This window comes from Stigmatopora argus, chromosome 10 (assembly GCF_051989625.1).
Source record: "Stigmatopora argus isolate UIUO_Sarg chromosome 10, RoL_Sarg_1.0, whole genome shotgun sequence".
Classification (NCBI taxonomy): domain Eukaryota; kingdom Metazoa; phylum Chordata; class Actinopteri; order Syngnathiformes; family Syngnathidae; genus Stigmatopora; species Stigmatopora argus.
In genome coordinates this window covers 2,727,399-2,747,915 of record NC_135396.1, presented here as the reverse complement: position 1 = coordinate 2,747,915, position 20,517 = coordinate 2,727,399, and the positions used below count along the sequence as shown (strand labels likewise).

The window sequence follows — 20,517 nt, the reverse complement described above, 5'->3', positions numbered from 1 at the left end:
TTCCGCACCTAAAAAATAAAATAAAATAAATCCCCATCTCAGTCTTATAATGCATATGGCTATTATGGAATGTTGGAAATGTCGCTCAGGATTTATTTATGCAGCAGCTCTATTTACAAATGCCTTTCCTTCCCATCCGTCTTTTCGTTGCGTAAACACTTAACTTAATGTAAACATTCCACTCCACTATGGATTATTATTTTTTTGTCCATACCAGTTTTTGTCGCATCCAGGTTACATTCGCTGCCGTCCAATCACGTCCTTTTGCTCTCTGATATGCCTGCGGACACGTTATACATGCATAAATGTCATATTTGTGTGTTGTGTGTGTTTGTGCGTATCAAAGAGCCCTCTTGACCTTTGACCCAGAGTTCACGAGCCGTAGTTTAGGGTCCACCACAAGACATAAATACCAAACCGGGCTAATTAAACGCTTAGATTTGATAGTGACTCAGCATTTTTTTGTTTTTTTAATTTAACGTTATCTGTCAGTTTGTCCAAGTCTATTAAAAGACGAAATTTGCCTGGTCTGGTCTTCAAATTTACGCGAAGGAAGCACAAAATTAATTTTTTTTCGCGATTGGTCAACAAATGGCTCCAAAATAATAAAAAATATTCCTTCTAAAAGATTTTTTGGGAGGGTCACAGAGTTTAAATATGATGAGAATCAAGTTTCTGTTTTAAAATATGACTTGTGTAACTAGAACACTATTTTAACATGTATTCTAGAACTTTACCTGGAAAAATAAAGTAAAATTATGGTGTTTTTTTTTGGGTCCACTAAAATACTACGTGTAGCGGTAACTCCTACTTGGCGATTACGTTGCTTTAGGGCGTTATTTCAAAAAGAATTATTCACGGGAAGGGTTCCCTGGACCCCAAACCTTTTGAGAACCCTTTCGCTCTAGAACTGGCTAGCAAGTTAGCACGTACTCCATCCATCTCTTGCTTAGAAGCCCGGTATGTGGCAGTAGGCCTCCAGGCTGGAGAAAAGAATGTAAAGGAACCACAGCCCCAGGAAGAGCAGGCTGGTGACGATGCGGGACGTTCGAGACCCCCCCAGCTCGCCGCCGATGGAGGGCCGGCGTCGGAAGAGCAGCACGGCCATGCAGATGAACGCGAAGATGGTGAAGAGCGTCACGGAGAAGGCGAGCGAACCTGGCTTGACCAGAAACTGTTTGCCCTTGAGCTTCCAGTAGATGGCAGCCACCGACCAGGCCACGCCGATTCCCAAAAAGACGTTGACGGCGTTGCTGCCCGTCACGTTCCCCACCGAGGCGTCGGCGTGCTGGTCCTGGACGGCGGCGACTTTGCTGGCGAACGTGTCTGCGTGGCAAACAAAGTAAGCATTTACCGTGTGTATTTATGGGCTCCGGCACCCCCCGCCACCCTTGCGAGGTTAGGCGGTACAGAAGATGAATGAAAAAAGCGGATTACAGTAATACCTTGAGATAAGAGCTTAACGCATTCCGGGACTGAGCTCGTATGTCAATTTACTTGTATCTCAAATCAATTTTTACCATAAGCTCCAGCACCCCCACCACCCATGTGAGGTTAGGCAGTACTACAGAAGATGAATGAATAAAGCGGAATACGGTAATACCTTGAGATACGAGTTTAACGCGTTCTGGCACTGAGCTCGTATGTCAATTTACTCGTATCTCAAATCAGTTTTCACTATAAGCTCCAGCACCCCTGCCACCCGTGTGAGGTAAGGCGGTACAGAAGATTAATTAATAAAGCGGAATACAGTAGTACCTTGAGATACGAGCGTAACGCGTTCTGGGACGGAGCTAGTATGTCAAAAATTTTATTTTTTCATTTATATTTAACATTAAAATTCACGATGTAGATTGAGGATTTATATTTCTGATTTACATTTATGATTTAGAATTAACATTTAAATTTACAATTTAGATTGAGGATTTATATTTCTGATTTAGATTGTGGATTTACATTTACGATTTAGAATTAACATTTAATTTACGATTTAGAATTAACATTTAATTTACGATTTAGAATTAACATTTAATTTACGATTTAGAATTAACATTTAATTTACGATTTAGAATTAACATTTAATTTACAATTTAGAATTGACATTTAATTTACAATTTAGAATTAACATTTAATTTACAATTTAGATTGAGGATTTATATTTCTGATTTAGATTCAGCATTTAGAATTAACATTTAAATTTACGATTTGGACGCCTCGTAGTGTAGCAGTGTATCTCAAGGCAAAAATTTGCTCGGAGTTGTCCTCATATCTCAAATTTCCCGTAAATTGGGACACTCGTACGTCTAGGTATTAGCGTAGCGCAAATGTGGCGCGTCTGTTAAACTTTTTCCTCCCGATCTATCTTTTTCAAAGCATCCATGTACATAAAATTGTGCGTATTTAAATAATTTGACTAACCAGGAATGGAAGTCCCCAGGGCCACAAAGACGACGGCGGTCACCGAGTCTCGCAGTCCCACCGTGCAGCCAAAGTGCGAGGCCAAGTCCCCGATGACGGCGGTCAGGAGGCCGATGACGCTGATGGAGACCATGAAGCAGGCCCAGCCGTTCCAGTACTCGGTGGGCGGCACGCAGGCGAACAGAACCTTCCAGAAGACAGTCAGGAAGTGCATCACGTAGTCGTAGCAGGAGGGCAGGCGCTCTTCCTCGTCATCGTCACCTAAAAACGGACAGGAGCTATCAATGTCAAGTGGCCATTTTGGGGGGGAATTTCCTAACTTGGATCTTTTTCATAACTCCAGTCCCTCATTTGCATACAAAAAAAAAACGCACAAACCTGCGCTGACAGTGACAGCTTCAACAAACTGTTCCCTCCAGGAATGTGTGCCGATGACCAGCGCCAAGTTGGTCTTCTTGATGAGCTTGTCCACAGTGCTCTACCCAAAGAAAAGCCATAAGACTGTTAACAGGGTCCTTAAGACCATAACACATGTATTTCTAGCCATATGATAGCGAGGCTGGCCATATTTGGCTTTTAGACTACTATTTTTCCTGTGTGTGGCTCCATTTTTTTTACCTTGGTCTACAATGTCTTCTGTGTCTGTGCTTGCTATTGCAACCAAGGAAATTTCCCAAATACGGGATGAAATAAAGTTCTAATCTACCGTATTTTGCCGTTTAATATACCCGGATATATTAAATGATTTTTGCTTTTTTGAGCCTCCCGTTTGTGCGCCATTTAATATACCCCTGCCGTTTAATATACCCGGGTATATTAAATGATTTTTGCTTTTTTGGCAAGATTTGTATGGTGTTCATGGGGGCATAATTATAGATACTTAAGTTCATTAAAATTCCAAGTCAGACTTTATTCAGCAGTAAGTAGTTTTAGTCTGCAAAACGTTGATGCACCCAGTCACGGCATAAAGAGTGCATAGTGGATCATACCTTCCAGTTTGTGCGCCATTTAATAGACCCCTGCCGTTTAATATACCCGGTATATTAAATGGGGGGTATATTAAACATCAAAATATGGTTAGCTAAAAGACAAGGAATGTTTCACCTTGAACTCGTAGGACTCCTCAATGACCACCTCCAGCCGACTGTGCTCCCCCAGAATGGGTTTTCCCATCTCGGCGATCCTCCGGGCCTCCTCCTCCTCGGCGCTCAACTGGCCCTCAGACCCCTCTGAAAAGCCAATTTCAGGGCAAATGAGACCGACCGTTACGCATACGTCAACTTAGATTGCAATCAAGCTCGGGTAAAACAGCGGGATGTCGTCCAACAGTACGGCGATGAAGGCCGGCCGAGCAGCGGGATGTCACCGGCGGGCTGCTGTCGACATGCTTTCCTCCACATGGTGCATTTTGTGATGTTAAACAATGATGTCGCGGCACAGCGACTCATCGCGTTTTTGCAAATTTGCTCATTCTAAAAATCCTCATTTTTAAACATCTACCGGATTGGCCCGAATATAAGACGACCTCCCTCTTTTTCAAGACTGAAGTTTGAACACCAAATTCAATTTTTATACACAAAATAATCAAACAAATGATTAAACCAAAATATTTGGAAAGAAAAAGCGCATCTTAATATCTGAACATTTAAATATGTAAACTAAAGGGCATTTGTACATTTGTAAATAAATGGCTTCTGGTTTTTGAAATGTACTTGCAATAAAACTCCATAGGCTGCTAACCACTTTAGTCATTTTTTGTACCTGACTATACTTATTTATGTGACCATTTATTCATGTTGACTACTTATTTATGTTGACTACTTATTTATGTGGACTACTTATTTATGTAGACTACTTATTTATGTGGACTACTTATTTATGTGGACTACTTATTTATGTTGACTACTTATTTATGTAGACTACTTATTTATGTGGACTACTTATTTATGTGGACTACTTATTTATGTGGACTACTTATTTATGTGGACTACTTATTTATGTGGACTACTTATTTATTTATGTTGACTATTTATTTATGTTGACTACCTATTTATGTTGACTACCTATGTAGGTTGACTACCTATTTATGTTGACAATGTATTTATGTTGACTTATTTGTGTTGACTACTTGGCGCCATCTAATTAAGAGAATGGGTACAATGTCTAGGCAGATACTTTTTTCAGTCTTATTTCAATGCAAAAAAATGTCTTATATTCGGATCAATACGGTAATTTCCTATTTAAGTCAAGGCAACACTGCACTATTAAGTGTGATAGCAAAATAAGAAGTGGTCTTACCTTGGCTGAGGAGCAGAGCTGTGATGAAAACAAAGTGGAAGCAGAGAACATTTATTCTCAATAAGTGGTTATGCATGTCAACTCCTCAATTATTTATTTCTTGGGTGAAGAACATGTCGTGTGTATGCACGTTTGTTTGCATATCTGGCTAATGGGCTCAGCATGTTGACGGAATGAGAACAGAATAGGAATGCTTCAATTGTCATGTATGTCCTTAGCGTGTAAGCCGGGGGTGTCCAAACCATGGCCAACTGCCAATTCTGAAATTTCGTTGAATATGGTCCGCAAAACAAGGGTGAGTACAGCGTATTCTTTGTTGCACTTTTCACGTTTAACACTAGCTGGAGCTAGTCATTTCAACAGTGCAAACCATTAGCTCAGGGGTTTAAAATGTACACCTTTAGATCAAGGTTGGAAATAACTTATCTTCAAAATGGGTGAAAATGCACTCATTTCTGGCCATCATTTTTTGTACAAGGGAAATATGGCTTGATATTGTCAATATTGAAAAAAATGTCTGGTTAAATTTGGGGCGCAAACATGCACATAGGATGGAACCCGTCAATTTGAATTAAGAGGCATTCCTATTTGAAGGTAAGGAAGAAATTCGGGTCATTACGAGGGTTCAGAGTTACATGTAAAAATGTGTATGTTTATATATTTATTCATGTATTTATTTATTAACTACTTATTACCTATCTATTTATGTCTAAAATGTCTTTTTCTGTGTTTGTATTCTCACCCTCTTGCTACTGTGACAACGAAATTTCCCGAATACGGGATGAATAAAGTTATCCAATCCAATCCAAGTACAGTAATCCCTCAATTATCGCGGTTAATGTAGACCAAACATGACCGCCATAAACGAAAAACCGCAAAGTAGGGTCACCCCTATTTAAAAAAATAAAATAATTTTTATTAATTTTTTTCCGTTTTCAGCTTAGATTTTCACATTTTTATGGATTTACCCCGAAAAAATGTAATTTAAAAAAATTCCCGCGATGTAGTGAAGCCGCGATATTCGAGGGATTACTGTATACGTACCTAATAGTCCTTCGCGTTTTGACGATACTTGTCAAATGAAAATTTGGCCTTTGCATCCTTGGATTTTTCTCAAAACGGCCCTTGTCGGGAAAAGTTTGAACACCCCCGGTGTAAGCGAATATGACTTTGTAACGGTTACCTGAAATGCCTCGTTTTAGCCAGCGCGGCTCCTCCAAGACGATAAAGAAATTTTCATGCTTCTCATATTCTTCATCGTCGATAATCCTCACCTGGAGCGTCTGACTGCACACCCAAGTTAAGAACATTAACACCCGGACGGATTAAGAAGTTCTCCTAAATGGAACTCACGTGGTCTGGTCATTGGTGAACTCCAGTTCTCCCTGCGCAATCTCGTAGTCCTCCCCCGCCTTGGCCGTGCCCGATTCGGTGTGGTAGGGCAAGATGACGGTGCCCCGGGCGCCAGAGTTTCGCACCACCGTCACCTCCATGGTGCCCACGCTCTCGCTGACGCGCACCATGCGCTCGCCGAAGGTGAAGATGCCGGCGTGGTCGTCGTCCAGGATGGTGACGGTGGCCACCAGGGGCTCCACCAATCGGGCCTTGGGGGCGGCGCCCGCCTCGTCGCTCTCGAACATGCCCTCGGCGTCGCCCACCCGCAAGTTGAGGAGACGCACGAAGAAGTGCTCGTCCTCCTCGAAGATGTCGTCGTCGATGATGCCCACCTGGGGACGGGAGCGGTCGCCCGGCGGTCGGTCGGGAGAAAGCCACATCCCCCCCGGTCGGCCATTTTCTTACCTTGATCTCCTTGCAGGTGTCTCCCGGTTTGAAGACCAGCGTCCCTTCGCCGTACTCGTAATCGGAGCCGGCGTTGGCCGAGCCGTCCTCGGTCCGGTAGTCCACGTAGAAGGTGTTCTCTCCTAAGCCCCCTGCAGGTAGCGGGTGGAATTGTCATCCTGTCGCTAAGGTCAAATTGAAATTTATACGTGGAAATTCAATTAGCACTCAAAGAAACCCAAATTATTGCTGGCTATGGACGAAAGATCGTTTTTTTGCTCTTTAAAATAAGATGAAAAAATGCAATAATGATTCATATTTAAAATAATAATAATTGCTCCTGTCTATATTGTTTTTATAACCCAAACTAGTCTTTAGGAGCCATTTATAGTCTTTGAGTCTTCATGACCGAAAGACAGGATAAAAATGTCAACCACATTTTATAACTAAAATGCAATAATGATTCATATTTTAAAAATATATAAAAAAATTGCTCCAGTCTATGTTGTTTTTATAACCCAAAATAGTCTTTAGGAGCAATTGATAGTCTTTGAGTCTTCATGATTGAAAGACAGGATAGAATTGTCCAGCCACATTTTATAACTAAAATGCAATACATATTCACGACACATAAAAATCCCAAAACACAAATAAAATGATACACCTAATTCCCATTGAACCGTCAAAACAGTTGAAAACAAAACCAAATGAACTAAAACCAAAAAAAGGAACGAAAATAAAAAGTCAGATCACTTGAAATTTGAACTATAAGTAGAGTAGTTGTGGAAAAAATGGGTGTTGCTAGCCCTGATTTAAAGGATTTAAAGGCTTTGCATATTTTATTCAGATAGATAGAGCCACATTTTACGTCAGAAGCAGCATGAAAAAAATCCAATCTGTCAAATTATTGTTAAAATATAATTCATTCTTTGTTTTTAATGGGCCCTGATGAATTTCAGTGTGTTTTAAGAGAGAATAAAATAAGAGAAACATGAAACCAGGCAAAGAGCCGCATTCATTTTGGCCGGGAGCCGCATACGGCTCGAGAGCTGCGTGTTCGCCATCCCTGCATTAGTTCAATCTACTAAAAAGGAATGCAGGGATAAGTTGACATACATAAATTTGTCTTGTTTGGACAAAAAAAAGTTGTTTTTAGTTGGGAATAGGCAAATTTGAAGCCAATCTTTGGATGGCCGTCCAAGTTTACGTCTGGGTGAATAACGCCGACGGTTTCAGGCCCGTTTTTGTCTTTCCTACCTCGGCACGCCACGGCCAGCGTGAGTACGCCGCAGTTCTCCATGCATTGGCTGTGAGCGCTTTGGAAGGAGATGTGGCTGCACTCGGCCAGGTCGTCCTCCTCCGGCGCCTCCTCGTCGGGAACCAGGACGCGGCGGGCGTGGTCGGCGGCGTGTTTCTTCAGGACGTTACCGGCTCCGATCATCATGCGAGTGGCCTGGATGGAACGCGGGTGTCAAATGAGGACCCTCGTTGCTTGGCGGACATTATTTGACTGAGTGCGACCTACCTGTATGCGGTAGAAGGCTCGGCTTTTCTGCTGGTGCAACAAGGCGTAGTAGTTGGCCAGCTCCATGAGTTGGTCCAATTCTTTGTCCGGGTACTTTTGCTTTAACTCCTTCAGTATCCGAATGACCTTAAGGGAGGGAGACCAAAACATGGAAATGGAGGACTTGGACAGAGAGAGAATCAAGCAGAAACTTGGCAAGTTCAATCAAGACCACCAAGAAATCCTAATATCTCAAATACAGAGCAAAAAAAGTTCTTATTGACGAATTACCGTATTATTTGGACTGTAAATTTAACTTTTGTTTTCATTGTTTTGCTGGGCTTGCGACAGACTACTACACTTTTATTATTTTGACTAGTTATTTATTGATTATTTATCTGTACCTTTGTTTGTTGTTGTTATAAGTACACTTCCCTACTTATTTATGTCATTGACTACTTATTTATTCACTATTTATTTGTTATGTATTGTTATTATTTATTGACTATTTATGTATTATTATTATTTATTGACTATTTATTTGTTATGTATTGTTATTATTTATTGACTATTTATTTATGTATTGTTATTATTTATTGACATTTATTTGTAATGTATTGTTATTATTTATTTGTTATGTATTGTTATTATTTATTGACTATTTATTTGTTATGTATTGTTATTATTTATTGACTATTTATTTATATATTGTTATTATTTATTGACATTTATTTGTAATGTATTGTTATTATTTAGTCACTATTTATTAATGTATTGGTATTATTTATTGACTATTTATTTATGTATTGTTATTATTTATTCATGTATGGTTATTATTTTTTGACTATTTATTTATGTATAGTTACTATTTATTGACTATTTATTTGTTATGTATTGTTATTAGTTATTGACTATTTATTTGTTATGTATTGTTATCATTTATTCACTATTTATTTGTTATGTATTGTTATTATTTATTGACTATTTATCAGTCTGTTTGTTTGTTGTTGTTATTTGTGCACTTTGTGGTGAAAGCTTTAAATATCATTAAACTTAATATAAATGTAATGTATAATGACAATAAAACCATTTAATTCAATTCAATTTAGTTTCTCTTTGACCACCGACAGTTTTTGTTTTTAGTCCTAAAAATACGGTGAATGTCACGTGTAGGTTTTCTCTCACATTTTAAAATCTGGTTAAAATGTTGTGTTAAAAATATTTGTGTCCTACCTCTTTACGGCTCTCGTCCAATTCCCGACTGGTCTCCAGGTTGACCATCGCGCTATTGGAGTTGGGCAGGTTGCCGAGAGGCCCTGCGGACCCGGCCGTCCCGTCTCCCACGTTTTTCAGCGCCGCGCCGTCTCCGCCGCAGTTCTCGGCCGGGACGACCGTCCCCCCTCGTGGCGGGAGTTTACCGTCCGCAATCATCTCCATGCCGCCCTTGTTGGGCGTCAGGTCGCCCTCCATCTCCACGACGATGCCGTGGCGTTTGTCGGCGCGGTAGCGCTTGCCCATGTATTTGTAGAAAAGGAGGCGGCGGTCGGCGATCCACGCCAGGAGGACGCACACGGGGAAGTAGAGGAGGGTCACCAAGGCCTCCCACACCTGAGATAATAGGGATAATAGTGGAAATTAAAGGTCCTTTAAATTTAGGACTATACAGTAATCCCTCGATTATCGCGGCTTCACTACAACACATTTTTTTGGGGCGGGGGGGTAATTTGTTTTTGTTATTTTTTTTTGTGTAAGTTCATAAAAATGTGAAAATCCACGTTGAAGCTTGCAAGCAGAAGCCACTCCCCCGTCCTCTGCTTGCTAATAGGACTCAGCATTGAGGTAAAAAAATATATATATAAATAATTATTTTTTATTTTATTTTTTTAAATAATCAGTTTTTATAGATCTAAAGCAATGTTTATTTGAGCTTTTTTTTTCTTAGTGTAATGGAAAATTTCTTTTAATCATGTTTTTCATTTCAAATGGAAACAAAATATATTTTTTAATGATGTTCAATATTAAAGTGGAAAACGGAAAATATCTATATATTTTGTTTTTAGATCTTACAAAATCCGCTTTGAACTAAAAACACAAAAGTAATAAAATTGGATTGAAAATATTGCAATGGTTGATTTTAAAAAGGGGAAAATCAGGAAATATAATGTGCATCTGTAACCATTTGAATTTGATCCTAAAACAGAAAGTCAGCACTCATGATTTACTTTCTCGGGCCGCACAAAATGATGTGGCGGGCCAGATTTGGCCCCCGGGCCGCCACTTTGACACCTGTGGTCTACATTAACCACGATAATCGAGGGATTACTGTACAAGTGAGGAACGTACGATTGGGTGACGAACAAAAGAAAGCGCGCCCGAGACCAACTAACCTCCACCACGCCGGGCGACATGACGGACAGGATGAGGTAGAGCCAAATGTAGGCGAAGATGCTCCAGAAGGCGGTGATAAAGAAGACCCGCAGGTGTTTGATTTTGCGCACTTGGCCTTGCGGAATGACCCACACGCAGATGCCGAGGATGACAAACATGTTGAAGGCGGCGCTGCCCACGATGGTTCCCGGTCCCAACTCGCCCGCGTTGAATTCGTGACCGCAGACCTGTAGGAACACCCACACATAAATGGACCACCAGGGCAAAAGGGTGGAAAATTAAATATCTGACGACTCGAATAATGATAGTAGTCCTCATTTTGTGTCTGTCGTACCTCAATGACCGACAGCAGTATCTCCGGGGCGCTGGAGCCAAGAGCCATGAGCGTCAAATTGGACACCGTTTCATTCCAGATTCGAACCGTCGCCACTGACGTTTCCCCATTTGGCATGGTGATGGTCACTTCCTTCTCCTATGGGACAAACACATGTCATTGGGAAATTGATTAGCATCATGGGAGTGTTTTCATTGTACAGTATTTTCCTGTTTAATATACCCGGGTATATTAAATGATTTTTGCATTTTTGAGCCTCCCGTTTGTGCGCCATTTAATATAGACCTGCCGTTTAATATACCCGGGTATATTAAACAGCAACTCAACTTTTTTGGCAAGATTAATATGGTGTTCATGGGGGCATCATTATAGATACTTAAGTTCATTAAAATTCCAAGTCAGACTTTATTCAGCAGTAAGTAGTTTTTTAACCTGAGCAGTAATTAGTTTTAGTCTGCAAAACGTTGATGCACCCCGTCTCGGCATAAAGAGTGCGTAGTGCATTATCGTCAAAGTGGCGGCCCGGGGGCCAAATCTGGCCCGCCGCATCATTTTGTGTGGCCCGAGAAAGTAAATCATTAGTGGTGACTTTCTGTTTTAAGATCAAATTAAAATGAAGAGTATAGATGTATATTAAATTTCCTGATTTTCCCCCTTTTGGATCAATATTTGTCATTTTTTAATCCATTTTTTCTGTGTTTTTAGTTCAAAAATCATTTTGTAAAATCTAAAAATATATATTTAAAAAAGCTAAAATAAACATTGTTTTAGATCTATAAAAAACTGAATATTCAGGGCTTTTAATCCAGTTCTTTTAATCCATTTATAAAAAAAATAATCTAAATATTATATCTAATATGGTCCGGCCCACGTAAAATGAAGTTGACGTTAAAGCGCCCCGCGAACCAACTGAGTCTGACACCTTTGGCGTAGTGGATCGTACCTTCCCGTTTGTGCGCCATTTTATATACCCCTGCCGTTTAATATACCCGGCTATATTAAATGGGGGGTATATTAAACAGCAAAATACGGTACATGTCGCCCAAGTAATACTCCAGAACATTTAAAAAAAGGCAAAACATAACTATACGAGGCTACAGATATAAACAGGCTTTAATTTGGACCATCAGTAAATTAGTATGATGCCAAAGTACTGGCATAATGTGAAAATTCCAATGACTGGAGGAGAAAATAAGATTGAATTCCCCATTTAGTGCAACGGAATTTAAGTATGAATGTAAAGTATTTATCCATGAAAATAAACCTCCAATTAATCTAAATGATTTGATTCCTCATTGTTTCTAACGCCCGGAACAAAAAAAGGTTCGGCGCTAATAAATCATGAAGGAAGTTAGCAAGCCGTCTCCGGCAAGCTAAGTGGGGCTTCGTAATGAATTGCGGCGCGGCAGTACGTGGCTCAATTCCAAAGCTTATTTTCAAATGGCGCTGTGACAACAAATCCCAAACAATTGCACGTTTGTGGTCACAAATGCACTCTTACTGTGTACAAGCTCCCATTCATCTTCAAAATGACACTGGGATATTAATTTAGGCAGTTGATCAGAGTTTTAGTTAACATTTTATAGGCTTTTAAAATCAACGGCTGAGCATTTAGCTTGCAGACTTGATTTAATTTGGAAACAGATAAATTCACTAGAAGGGGAATTTATATGGTATGATCCCTAAAAGGCTCAAAAAAAATAAAAATCCAAGAAAATTGCATTTTACTCAAGAAAATGTGTCACTTGAATTTTTGAGGTGTTTCATAAGCGGAATATTTTGTATGTAGACCAAGGGTGTCAAACTCGGGTTGGTTGGCGGGCCGCTTTAACGTCAATTGATTGATTGATTTCACCATTTTAGATATAATATTTAGATTTTTTTTAAATAAATGGATTAAAAGAACTGGATTCAAAGCCCTGAATATTCAGTTTTTTATAGATCTAAAACAATGTTTATTTTAGCTTTTTTTAAAAATATATTTAGATTTTACAAAATGATTTTTGAACTAAAAACACAGAAAAAATGGATTAAAAAATGACAATTATTGATTTAAAAGGGGGAAAATCAGGAAATTTAATGTACGTCTATACTCTTCATTTGAATTTGATCCTAAAACAGAAAGTCGGCACTCATGATTTACTTTCCCGGGCCACACAAAATGATGCGGCGGGCCAGATTTGGCCCCCGGCCCGCCACTTTGACACGTGATGTAGAGGCATTTTTAAGTCGAGGTTCCAATGTATTTTTTTTTAGTGAACAAAGGACCTCACCTGTGATGTGATCACCTCGATGGACGCCATGAAACGGTCGGCGATGATGGACACGCCCAGGAACATGTACATAAGCGACACAAAGTAGATGAGCGCCCGGGCGATCTGCTCCCCGAGGCCAGGGCGGTTGGGTTCCCAGACTGGCAGCAGGATACCCGGTTTGCAAACCGTCACCACGTCGCATTTGCCGATGGCCGGCGTGCTGCCGTTCCCGTAGGGTCTTTGCGACGGCAGCAGGGAGGGCGAAACCCCACCGTCGCGATGAGATTCGGATCGGCAGGTCGACGGCGCCCAGGACAGGAAGACGAGGGTGAGGAGGAGGAGGGAGGCGGGTGAGGCCAGGAGAGACATGGCGGCAAGGGATGGCTGCGGGCAAAGACGCTTCACCTTTAAGACACAAACAGCAACAAGAAAGTGGTCAATAGGAGAGAGAGATCAATAATCCGAATTTGTTGCGCGTGTCGTCATGTTAGCGCGCAGGTGTCAAAGTGGCGGCCCGGGGGCCAAATCTGGCCCGCCGCATCATTTTGTGCGGCCCGGGAAAGTCAATCGTGAGTGCCGACTTTCTGTTTTAGGATCAAATTAAAATGATAGATATAGATGTAGTATATTATATTTCTTGATTTTCCCCCTTTTAAATCAATAATTGTATTTTTTTAATCCATTTTCTGTGTTTTAGTTCCAAAATAATTTTGTAAAATCTAAAAATATATACAAATATTTTCTGTTTTCCACTTTAATATGGAACATATATAAAAATTTGCTTTCCTTTTGAAATTGATTAAAAGATTTTCCCTTACTAAGAAAAAAGGCTCAAATAAACCCTTTTTTTAGATCTCTAAAAAACTGAATATTCAATTCAGTTCTTTTAATCCATTTATTAAAAAAATATCTAAATATTATATCTAAATATTATGTCTGAATATTATATCTGAATATTATATCTGAATATTATATCTAAATATTATATCTAAATATTATATCTAAATATTATATCTAAATATTATATCTTAATATTATATCTAAATATTATATCTAAAATGGTTCGGCCCACATGAAATTGAGTTGACGTTAACGCAGCCCGCGAACTAACCCGAGTCTGACACCCTTGTGTTAGCATTTACAAAATGGCGGCTTGTTGGCTTCTTGCCCAGTTCGGGAATATGAATAACAGGAGTGAAAAAACCAACAAAATTGTTTTTATAAAGGGCGGTTTTAAATCAAGAAGAGTTCGCCGTCACCCATTAAAGGAGTTCCATTCATCTTTTTGACAAGTAGCAAAGTCCTTTAAAGAGAAAATGACTGTATTTGTCCAAATTAAAGTGGCTTGTAGCTGAAAACATTTGAAGTATGGCAAAAGATCTCGTAAATGTGGCAGGTGGCGGAATTTTCAAAATGGGAGAGATATTATTCATTCATTTTCTGAATCACTTTATCCTCACTAGGGTCCCAGGGGGTGCCGGAGCCTAAGCAAACTCCGGGCCAGAATGGGTGGCTAGCCAATCGCAGTGCATGAGGAGACAAACAACCAATCATGGAGTACCCAGAGAAAACCCGCGCAGAACCAAAAAAAATATGCAAACTCCACACAAGGTTGGCCGACCTGGTTTTGAACCCACGACACCAGAACTGTGAGGCCAAGGCGCTAATCGCTCATCCGCCTAGCCTTGAAAAATGTCAAATCAGACAAAATGAAAGCAATAAATACCTTTTTTTACTGTATACTTCCTGGCACTTTCCACTCACTCATATTTTACCATTGGAATGAACTGTCCCCATTTTATCCAATCCCGTCCAACGTGAGCACCGCATTTGCCATCCACAGAAAATAGAGAAAGAGCGCCGCTTTAATGGAACTTTATTGTTAACGTTTCTATCTGGCCCGGTTCTGCCTTTTTGACCGCCCATCACAAATCGTGTTCTGTCCAAAAGGTAATTTCCGTCTTATAAGCCTAACAAAGCGAATAACCGGGGAGAGAACATTAAACTCCATCTCGGCGCAGGTGATAAAATAGACTGGCCGTGAAAGAAAGCACGTATAAAAGAACATTTGAATGACAAAACTATGAAGGTGTTGACAAGAGTGCAGCCCGAGTCTGTTGCCATGCCGACAGGGGCAGGGTTCTTGAGGGGGCAATCGATCCACCATGAGATATGACGGGGGTTCGAGAAAGCAAAAAAAATAAGAGAGCAAAGCTCCATTCGTCAAGGGCACGACACATTCACAAGGTCTTAAAAATGAAATAACATATGTATATATATATATATCACAGCATTAACAATAAATGTATTGGGAATAGATGACTAAATTAGAATGAGAACATGTATATTTTCCTCCGAATCATTAAAAAATAGCAGGGTAACATTTTCTTATCCTGCAACATTAACTGTAAAAATGTGTCGTATATCTTGCATATGCTTTTTATCACTTTGGACTTCCGATTAAATTATACGGGAAGAAAACTGCAAATATAATCATGGTTTCTTCCTTTGAGTCTTGTAAAGTTTTGTTTCTCATCATGCTAAATAAGCCACCAAAGCCTTGTAAAATGTCGCAATGGGGTTTGAAGATATGTTCCAAGATGGCCGCTTTAAACTAAAATGGAGGACTTTTTTAATGAAATGTAGTTTTTCCTCATTTAAACACGGCTAGTCAACATTCAAGTCATACTAGACGTTTTTTTTAGCCAAAACTGATTTTTTTTTTGGAAGCAGAAAATAATTTTGCGACCAAATTACGTGTTAATATTTGGTTCTCGAAAATAATGTATAAAAAAATAGTACAATTTGATTGTGATTTCTGTTTGTTTTGCAAAGTTTGAGTGACTACTGTAAATTTAAATACTAAGTACTCCGGAACTCTAACTCTCAATTGAAAGCCCACTTTGAACTTTAACTCTGGTTTCAAACCCTACTTTGGAACTGCAAATCTCCATCTAAACCACATGTATCAAAGTGGCGGCCCGGGGGCCAAATCTGGCCCGCCGCATCATTTTGTGTGGGCCGGGAAAGTAAATCACGAGTGCCGACTTTCTGTTTTAGGATCAAATTCAAATGAAGAGTATAGATGTATATTACATTTCCTGATTTTTCCCCCTTTTAAATCAAAAATTGTCATTTTTTAATCAATTTCTTCAGTTTTTAGTTCAAAAAATCATATTGTAAAATCTAAAAATATATATAAAAAAGCTAAAATAAACATTGTTTTAGATCTATAAAAAAAAACTTAATATTCTGGGCTTTTAATCCAGTTCTTTTAATCAATTTATTAAAAAAACATCTAAATATTATATCTAAAATGGTCCGGCCCATGTGAAATCAAGTTGAGGTTAAAGCGGCCCGCGAACCAACCCGAGTCTGACACCCCTGATCTAAACTAATGATTGACATGTGATTGAGCCGTCATTCAATCATCGCACTTTGCGTATTTGCAATTACAGCACGACGCTCTTAAGTAGACTTTGCGACTGAGCTGGTTAAAAAGCAAAATCCTCTTAAAAGCTTAGACTTGTGAGAACATTCATCTCACCAAAGCAGTGAAAAGTGTCATGGCGGCTCCCTTGGAGTCTCTCTGTTCCTCCTTTCACTGATGTTTTTCCCCCAAAACAAAAACACCAACCTGTGTACATCACCCTTTCATTGAACGAAAGCGCCAAACTTTTGTCCAAAACTTATAAACATCAATTCCAGATTCCAATTGATTAATACGTCCTAATCAATTCATTGACATCCCCGTCACAGCTGTCTGACTCCATTCTTTCACTTCTGACAGTATCCCTTGGCGACCGATCCTCCAAAGCGTGCATGTCGACGACGGCGTAATTACGGCGCGACTCCCAAACGCTTTAAAAAGCCGACACGTTTTGATTAAAAATCCGACACAAGAACGCAACACAACACACTCGCACGAACGTTGTTATTGTTTTTTCTTCTAAGTGGCTGCACGGGAGTCAAACCCGAACCTGCTCACAGCTGAGCTTCATCGCTCGTGTCCCCTCTGGGGAAAAAATAGCTTGTTTTCATATCCGCACCTTGAGCTGCTAAAACCACTTGAGAGCTCAAAATGGAAATATGTAACTTCATATGCTAATATTTCCTTTGCCGGGGGTGTCAAACACATTTTTGTTACGTAATTATGCTTTCCTTCAGAGGACCATTATGTCCGCCATCCCAATATAGTTAATGTACAATGGCCTTAAATTATTACATAAAAAAATGAATTATGAAATTAACTTTCGAGATTAGGTCTCAATTAAAAAAAAAAAGTAAATCTCCTAAAAATGTAAATATTCATATTTCCCATCACTTAATGAATTATTGATAGACACAGTAATTGAGTAACTGATTTGCGCGCAATTACCAAGAACTGGGAGTCAGTGTGGGTGAAAAAAACAACAACAAAAAATGAATTATGAATTCATCATCTATTTTTTCATGTCATCTGATAGCGAGACGAGAAGTTCCTTCACAAAAGACTGCAACAATAGTCACATTCACATCCATGTTTGTTCTACAATGCTCATTCATCATAACTTGGCTCGGCCCATAATGAGCCATTATTGTTACGTCACCCACAATGCACTGCGGGCGCCCGGTCAAGCCATCACTCTCTCTCCGGATGGTTGACTCACAAGCGTCGCTGGCGTCCCTGGCGTCCCTGTTGGACGGCGTATCCTCTCGAGCTGTTAATGTATTTGGGCAGCAGTGTGAATGCTCCCTTTGTGGGGGAATTGATTGACAGTCGCTAAGTGGGTCGCAACAAAACTTTACACAAAAAAAGAGACTCGCTTTCATTCAAGCAAATTCATTTTGAATGCATTTCTTCATAACAAAAAGTATATAACACAATGGTACCAAATATTCATCCATTCATTTTTCTGAACTGCTTTATCCTCACTAGGGTGGCAGAGGGGTGCTGGAGCCTATACTAGCTGACTTCAGGCACAAAACAGGGGACACCTTGAATCGGTGGCCAGCCAATCACAGGGCACGATGAGACCAACAGCCAATCATAGCTAGGGGCAGCCTAGCATGCATGTTTTTGGAATGTGGGAGGAAACCAGAGTACCCAGGGAAAACCCACACAGGCCCAGGGAGAACATGCAAACTCCACACAGGTGGACTGAGCTGGATTTAAACCCAGTACTCCAGAACTGTGAGGCCGACGCGCTAACCACTTAACCACTGGGCCGACCTGTTACCAAATAAATAAATAGATAAATAAATTAAAAAAATACACATATATATTATTTTATTTATTTATTTGATAAATACAAAATAAACTGAAAAAAATATTATTTTTATTTATTTATTTTATAAATAAAAAATATATATATATATAAAAATAAAAAAATATATATTATGATTTTTTTTATTTTATTTTATTGGTGGTAGACAGACCAACATAATGAAACCTTATTGAGTACAATGACTTTTATCAGATTAGCACTTTTCACCAAACAAATAATGCAAGTAGTACTTTTTCCATGGCAATATTACAAGAAAAAAATGAAAATCTAGGCTTTAAAGGCTAGGAAAGAAGTGTTTCTTACCACTAGTCTCTGGTGCTCCCTCTTCTATTCTGCCTCTTCATAGAAGTTCCCTTTTTTCTAATCAGCAGTCAGCTGCAGGAAGGCAGAACAAGACATGAATTAATAAACACCTTTCAGCTTTCTGTTCGAATCCGCTGTACAATTTCACACAACGTGTGATCAGCTAAATGTTTGGTCTGTAGACACAAAATTGCTGCTGCAAGAATCTCAAAAAAGGCTTTTTAAAATCAGTATTTAAGTTATTTTGCCCCAAAAAACGACTATCTTATTGCATTGACAAACAACTCAATCTCAGAACTGCGAGGAGGACACACTAACCACTCATCCACCGTACCGACAGCTCATTACATCCAGCCTCATTAATTAAGAACCGTTTTTTGAACACTCGAGAAGATATAATTAATTTGTAAATCATGAACTCGTTGCCTCATTCGATCCATTTGAACAGAGAAGGCCGGCAGCAAATGAATGTATCGGAAATCTATCGCCATGAATGGCGATAAATCCCGATTATTTATTACCAGGCCTTCCAGTTCCAATTGGTTGACTATTGCGGTCAACGAAAGCCAAAATAAAATCCTTCTTTTGCTCCTCTATGATTTTTTAAGGAGGATACACATGACCTAACATTATGGTGATACTTAGATAGCCGAGTCTGACTATAAAAAACATAAATTATGTACATAATGGGTTGCGTACTTGCTTATCTTTGCGCACATAAACACGGTGGAGCTTCGAATTGAGGTTTCGACCTTAAAAGAGCAATTTCACCACTTGTGTCCTTGGAGACAAAGACTCACTCCCAAACATAAACGTTGATAAATATATTTTACACACGCCTGGGGAGTATTTGGCCTTCTTATCATTCATAAGCTACAATAAAAAAACACATAGGTATTCTTTTTCCCCCTCATTTCTTCTGTTTAGCTAGCTGAATAAACACAGATAATTCTAAATGAGTGTCGCTAACGGTTGAATTCATTAATTTATCCATTGTTGTGGTTTAATTTATTATTTTTTTAAAGAAAATGTAGTTGGATAGAAAGTGTTTAGTTAGACGGATGGATAAAAGAAAAAAAAAGCTTGTTGTTAGAGAAAAATATGACTGAAATATGTGCTAGCTAGGTAATGGGGAGATCCACCGAGCTAGCAATTTCAACGTTGCGTTCAATGTAATCCGTTAAAATCATTCTTTAGCATAGCACACTTATCTATACCAAGTTGACTGTCGTAAAAGATCTCCAAATGATTTTTAACCCTACGTTTTGGCTCATATTTATGTTGATGATCACCATTGAAGCAAATAAGTTTCCCCTCGCCACACATTTGCATTTCTAGCGCCGTTATTTTAGATTGTAAAAATTGTTGTGTGCCCACAAAATACAATCAATCAGCTGTATTGAACATTTACCGCCTGCAATCGGATGAGTTAGCACACACACACACTTTTATTGTGAGCGAAAAACATGAATACTCATAAAGGGCAAGTACTTTTTCACAACCCCGTACATAACAATTTTATCCTTTTCCTCTCGAGGGGATGTCGCCGTCCAACGTAAAGGTCTCACGGCTAAATGTCGACATCGGACGATCATTGAGGTGGAAGACTCTAAAGTTCACCTCCAATTATCTCTCACCGCTTCGAGCTGAGACCTCTCTGACAAATGGAGTTTATAAAATGAAGTCTAGGTAAAAAATAAAAAATTAAAAAGTACTTAGTCTTTGTCCAAGTTGGTCCTATCAATATTTTACCAGCAGAAATGCGGCAGCCTGTATTCTATTTAAATGTATATCCTTACTCACAGTGGAGCGAATATTAGATTAGATTAAATTAGATTAGATTACTTTATTCATCCCGTATTTGGGAAATTTAATTGTCGCAGTAGCAAGAGAGTGAGAATACAGACACAGAAAGACATTTTAGACATAAATAGATAGGTGATAAATAAGTTAATAAATACATACATATAA

General features: G+C 39.3%; 1 protein-coding gene across 1 annotated transcript in view; it reads right to left on the bottom strand.

The window, feature by feature from the left end:
- Nucleotides 1-16: 16 nt before the first annotated feature.
- slc8a2b (solute carrier family 8 member 2b) overlaps nt 17-20,517 on the bottom strand; it is a 38,126-nt gene continuing 17,625 nt past the window's right edge. The window contains exons 2-16 of the mRNA XM_077612111.1: nt 18,547-18,618; nt 12,995-13,381; nt 10,722-10,859; nt 10,387-10,614; nt 9,233-9,607; nt 8,021-8,146; nt 7,753-7,948; nt 6,517-6,647; nt 6,070-6,443; nt 5,900-6,003; nt 4,717-4,734; nt 3,523-3,647; nt 2,797-2,896; nt 2,419-2,679; nt 17-1,326 (exon numbers count right to left, since the gene is read on the bottom strand). Coding sequence (XP_077468237.1) covers nt 950-1,326; nt 2,419-2,679; nt 2,797-2,896; nt 3,523-3,647; nt 4,717-4,734; nt 5,900-6,003; nt 6,070-6,443; nt 6,517-6,647; nt 7,753-7,948; nt 8,021-8,146; nt 9,233-9,607; nt 10,387-10,614; nt 10,722-10,859; nt 12,995-13,345 — 2,904 coding nt within the window. The 5' untranslated portion in view covers nt 13,346-13,381; nt 18,547-18,618 and the 3' untranslated portion in view covers nt 17-949. The remainder of the gene's footprint in view (nt 1,327-2,418; nt 2,680-2,796; nt 2,897-3,522; nt 3,648-4,716; nt 4,735-5,899; nt 6,004-6,069; nt 6,444-6,516; nt 6,648-7,752; nt 7,949-8,020; nt 8,147-9,232; nt 9,608-10,386; nt 10,615-10,721; nt 10,860-12,994; nt 13,382-18,546; nt 18,619-20,517) is intronic.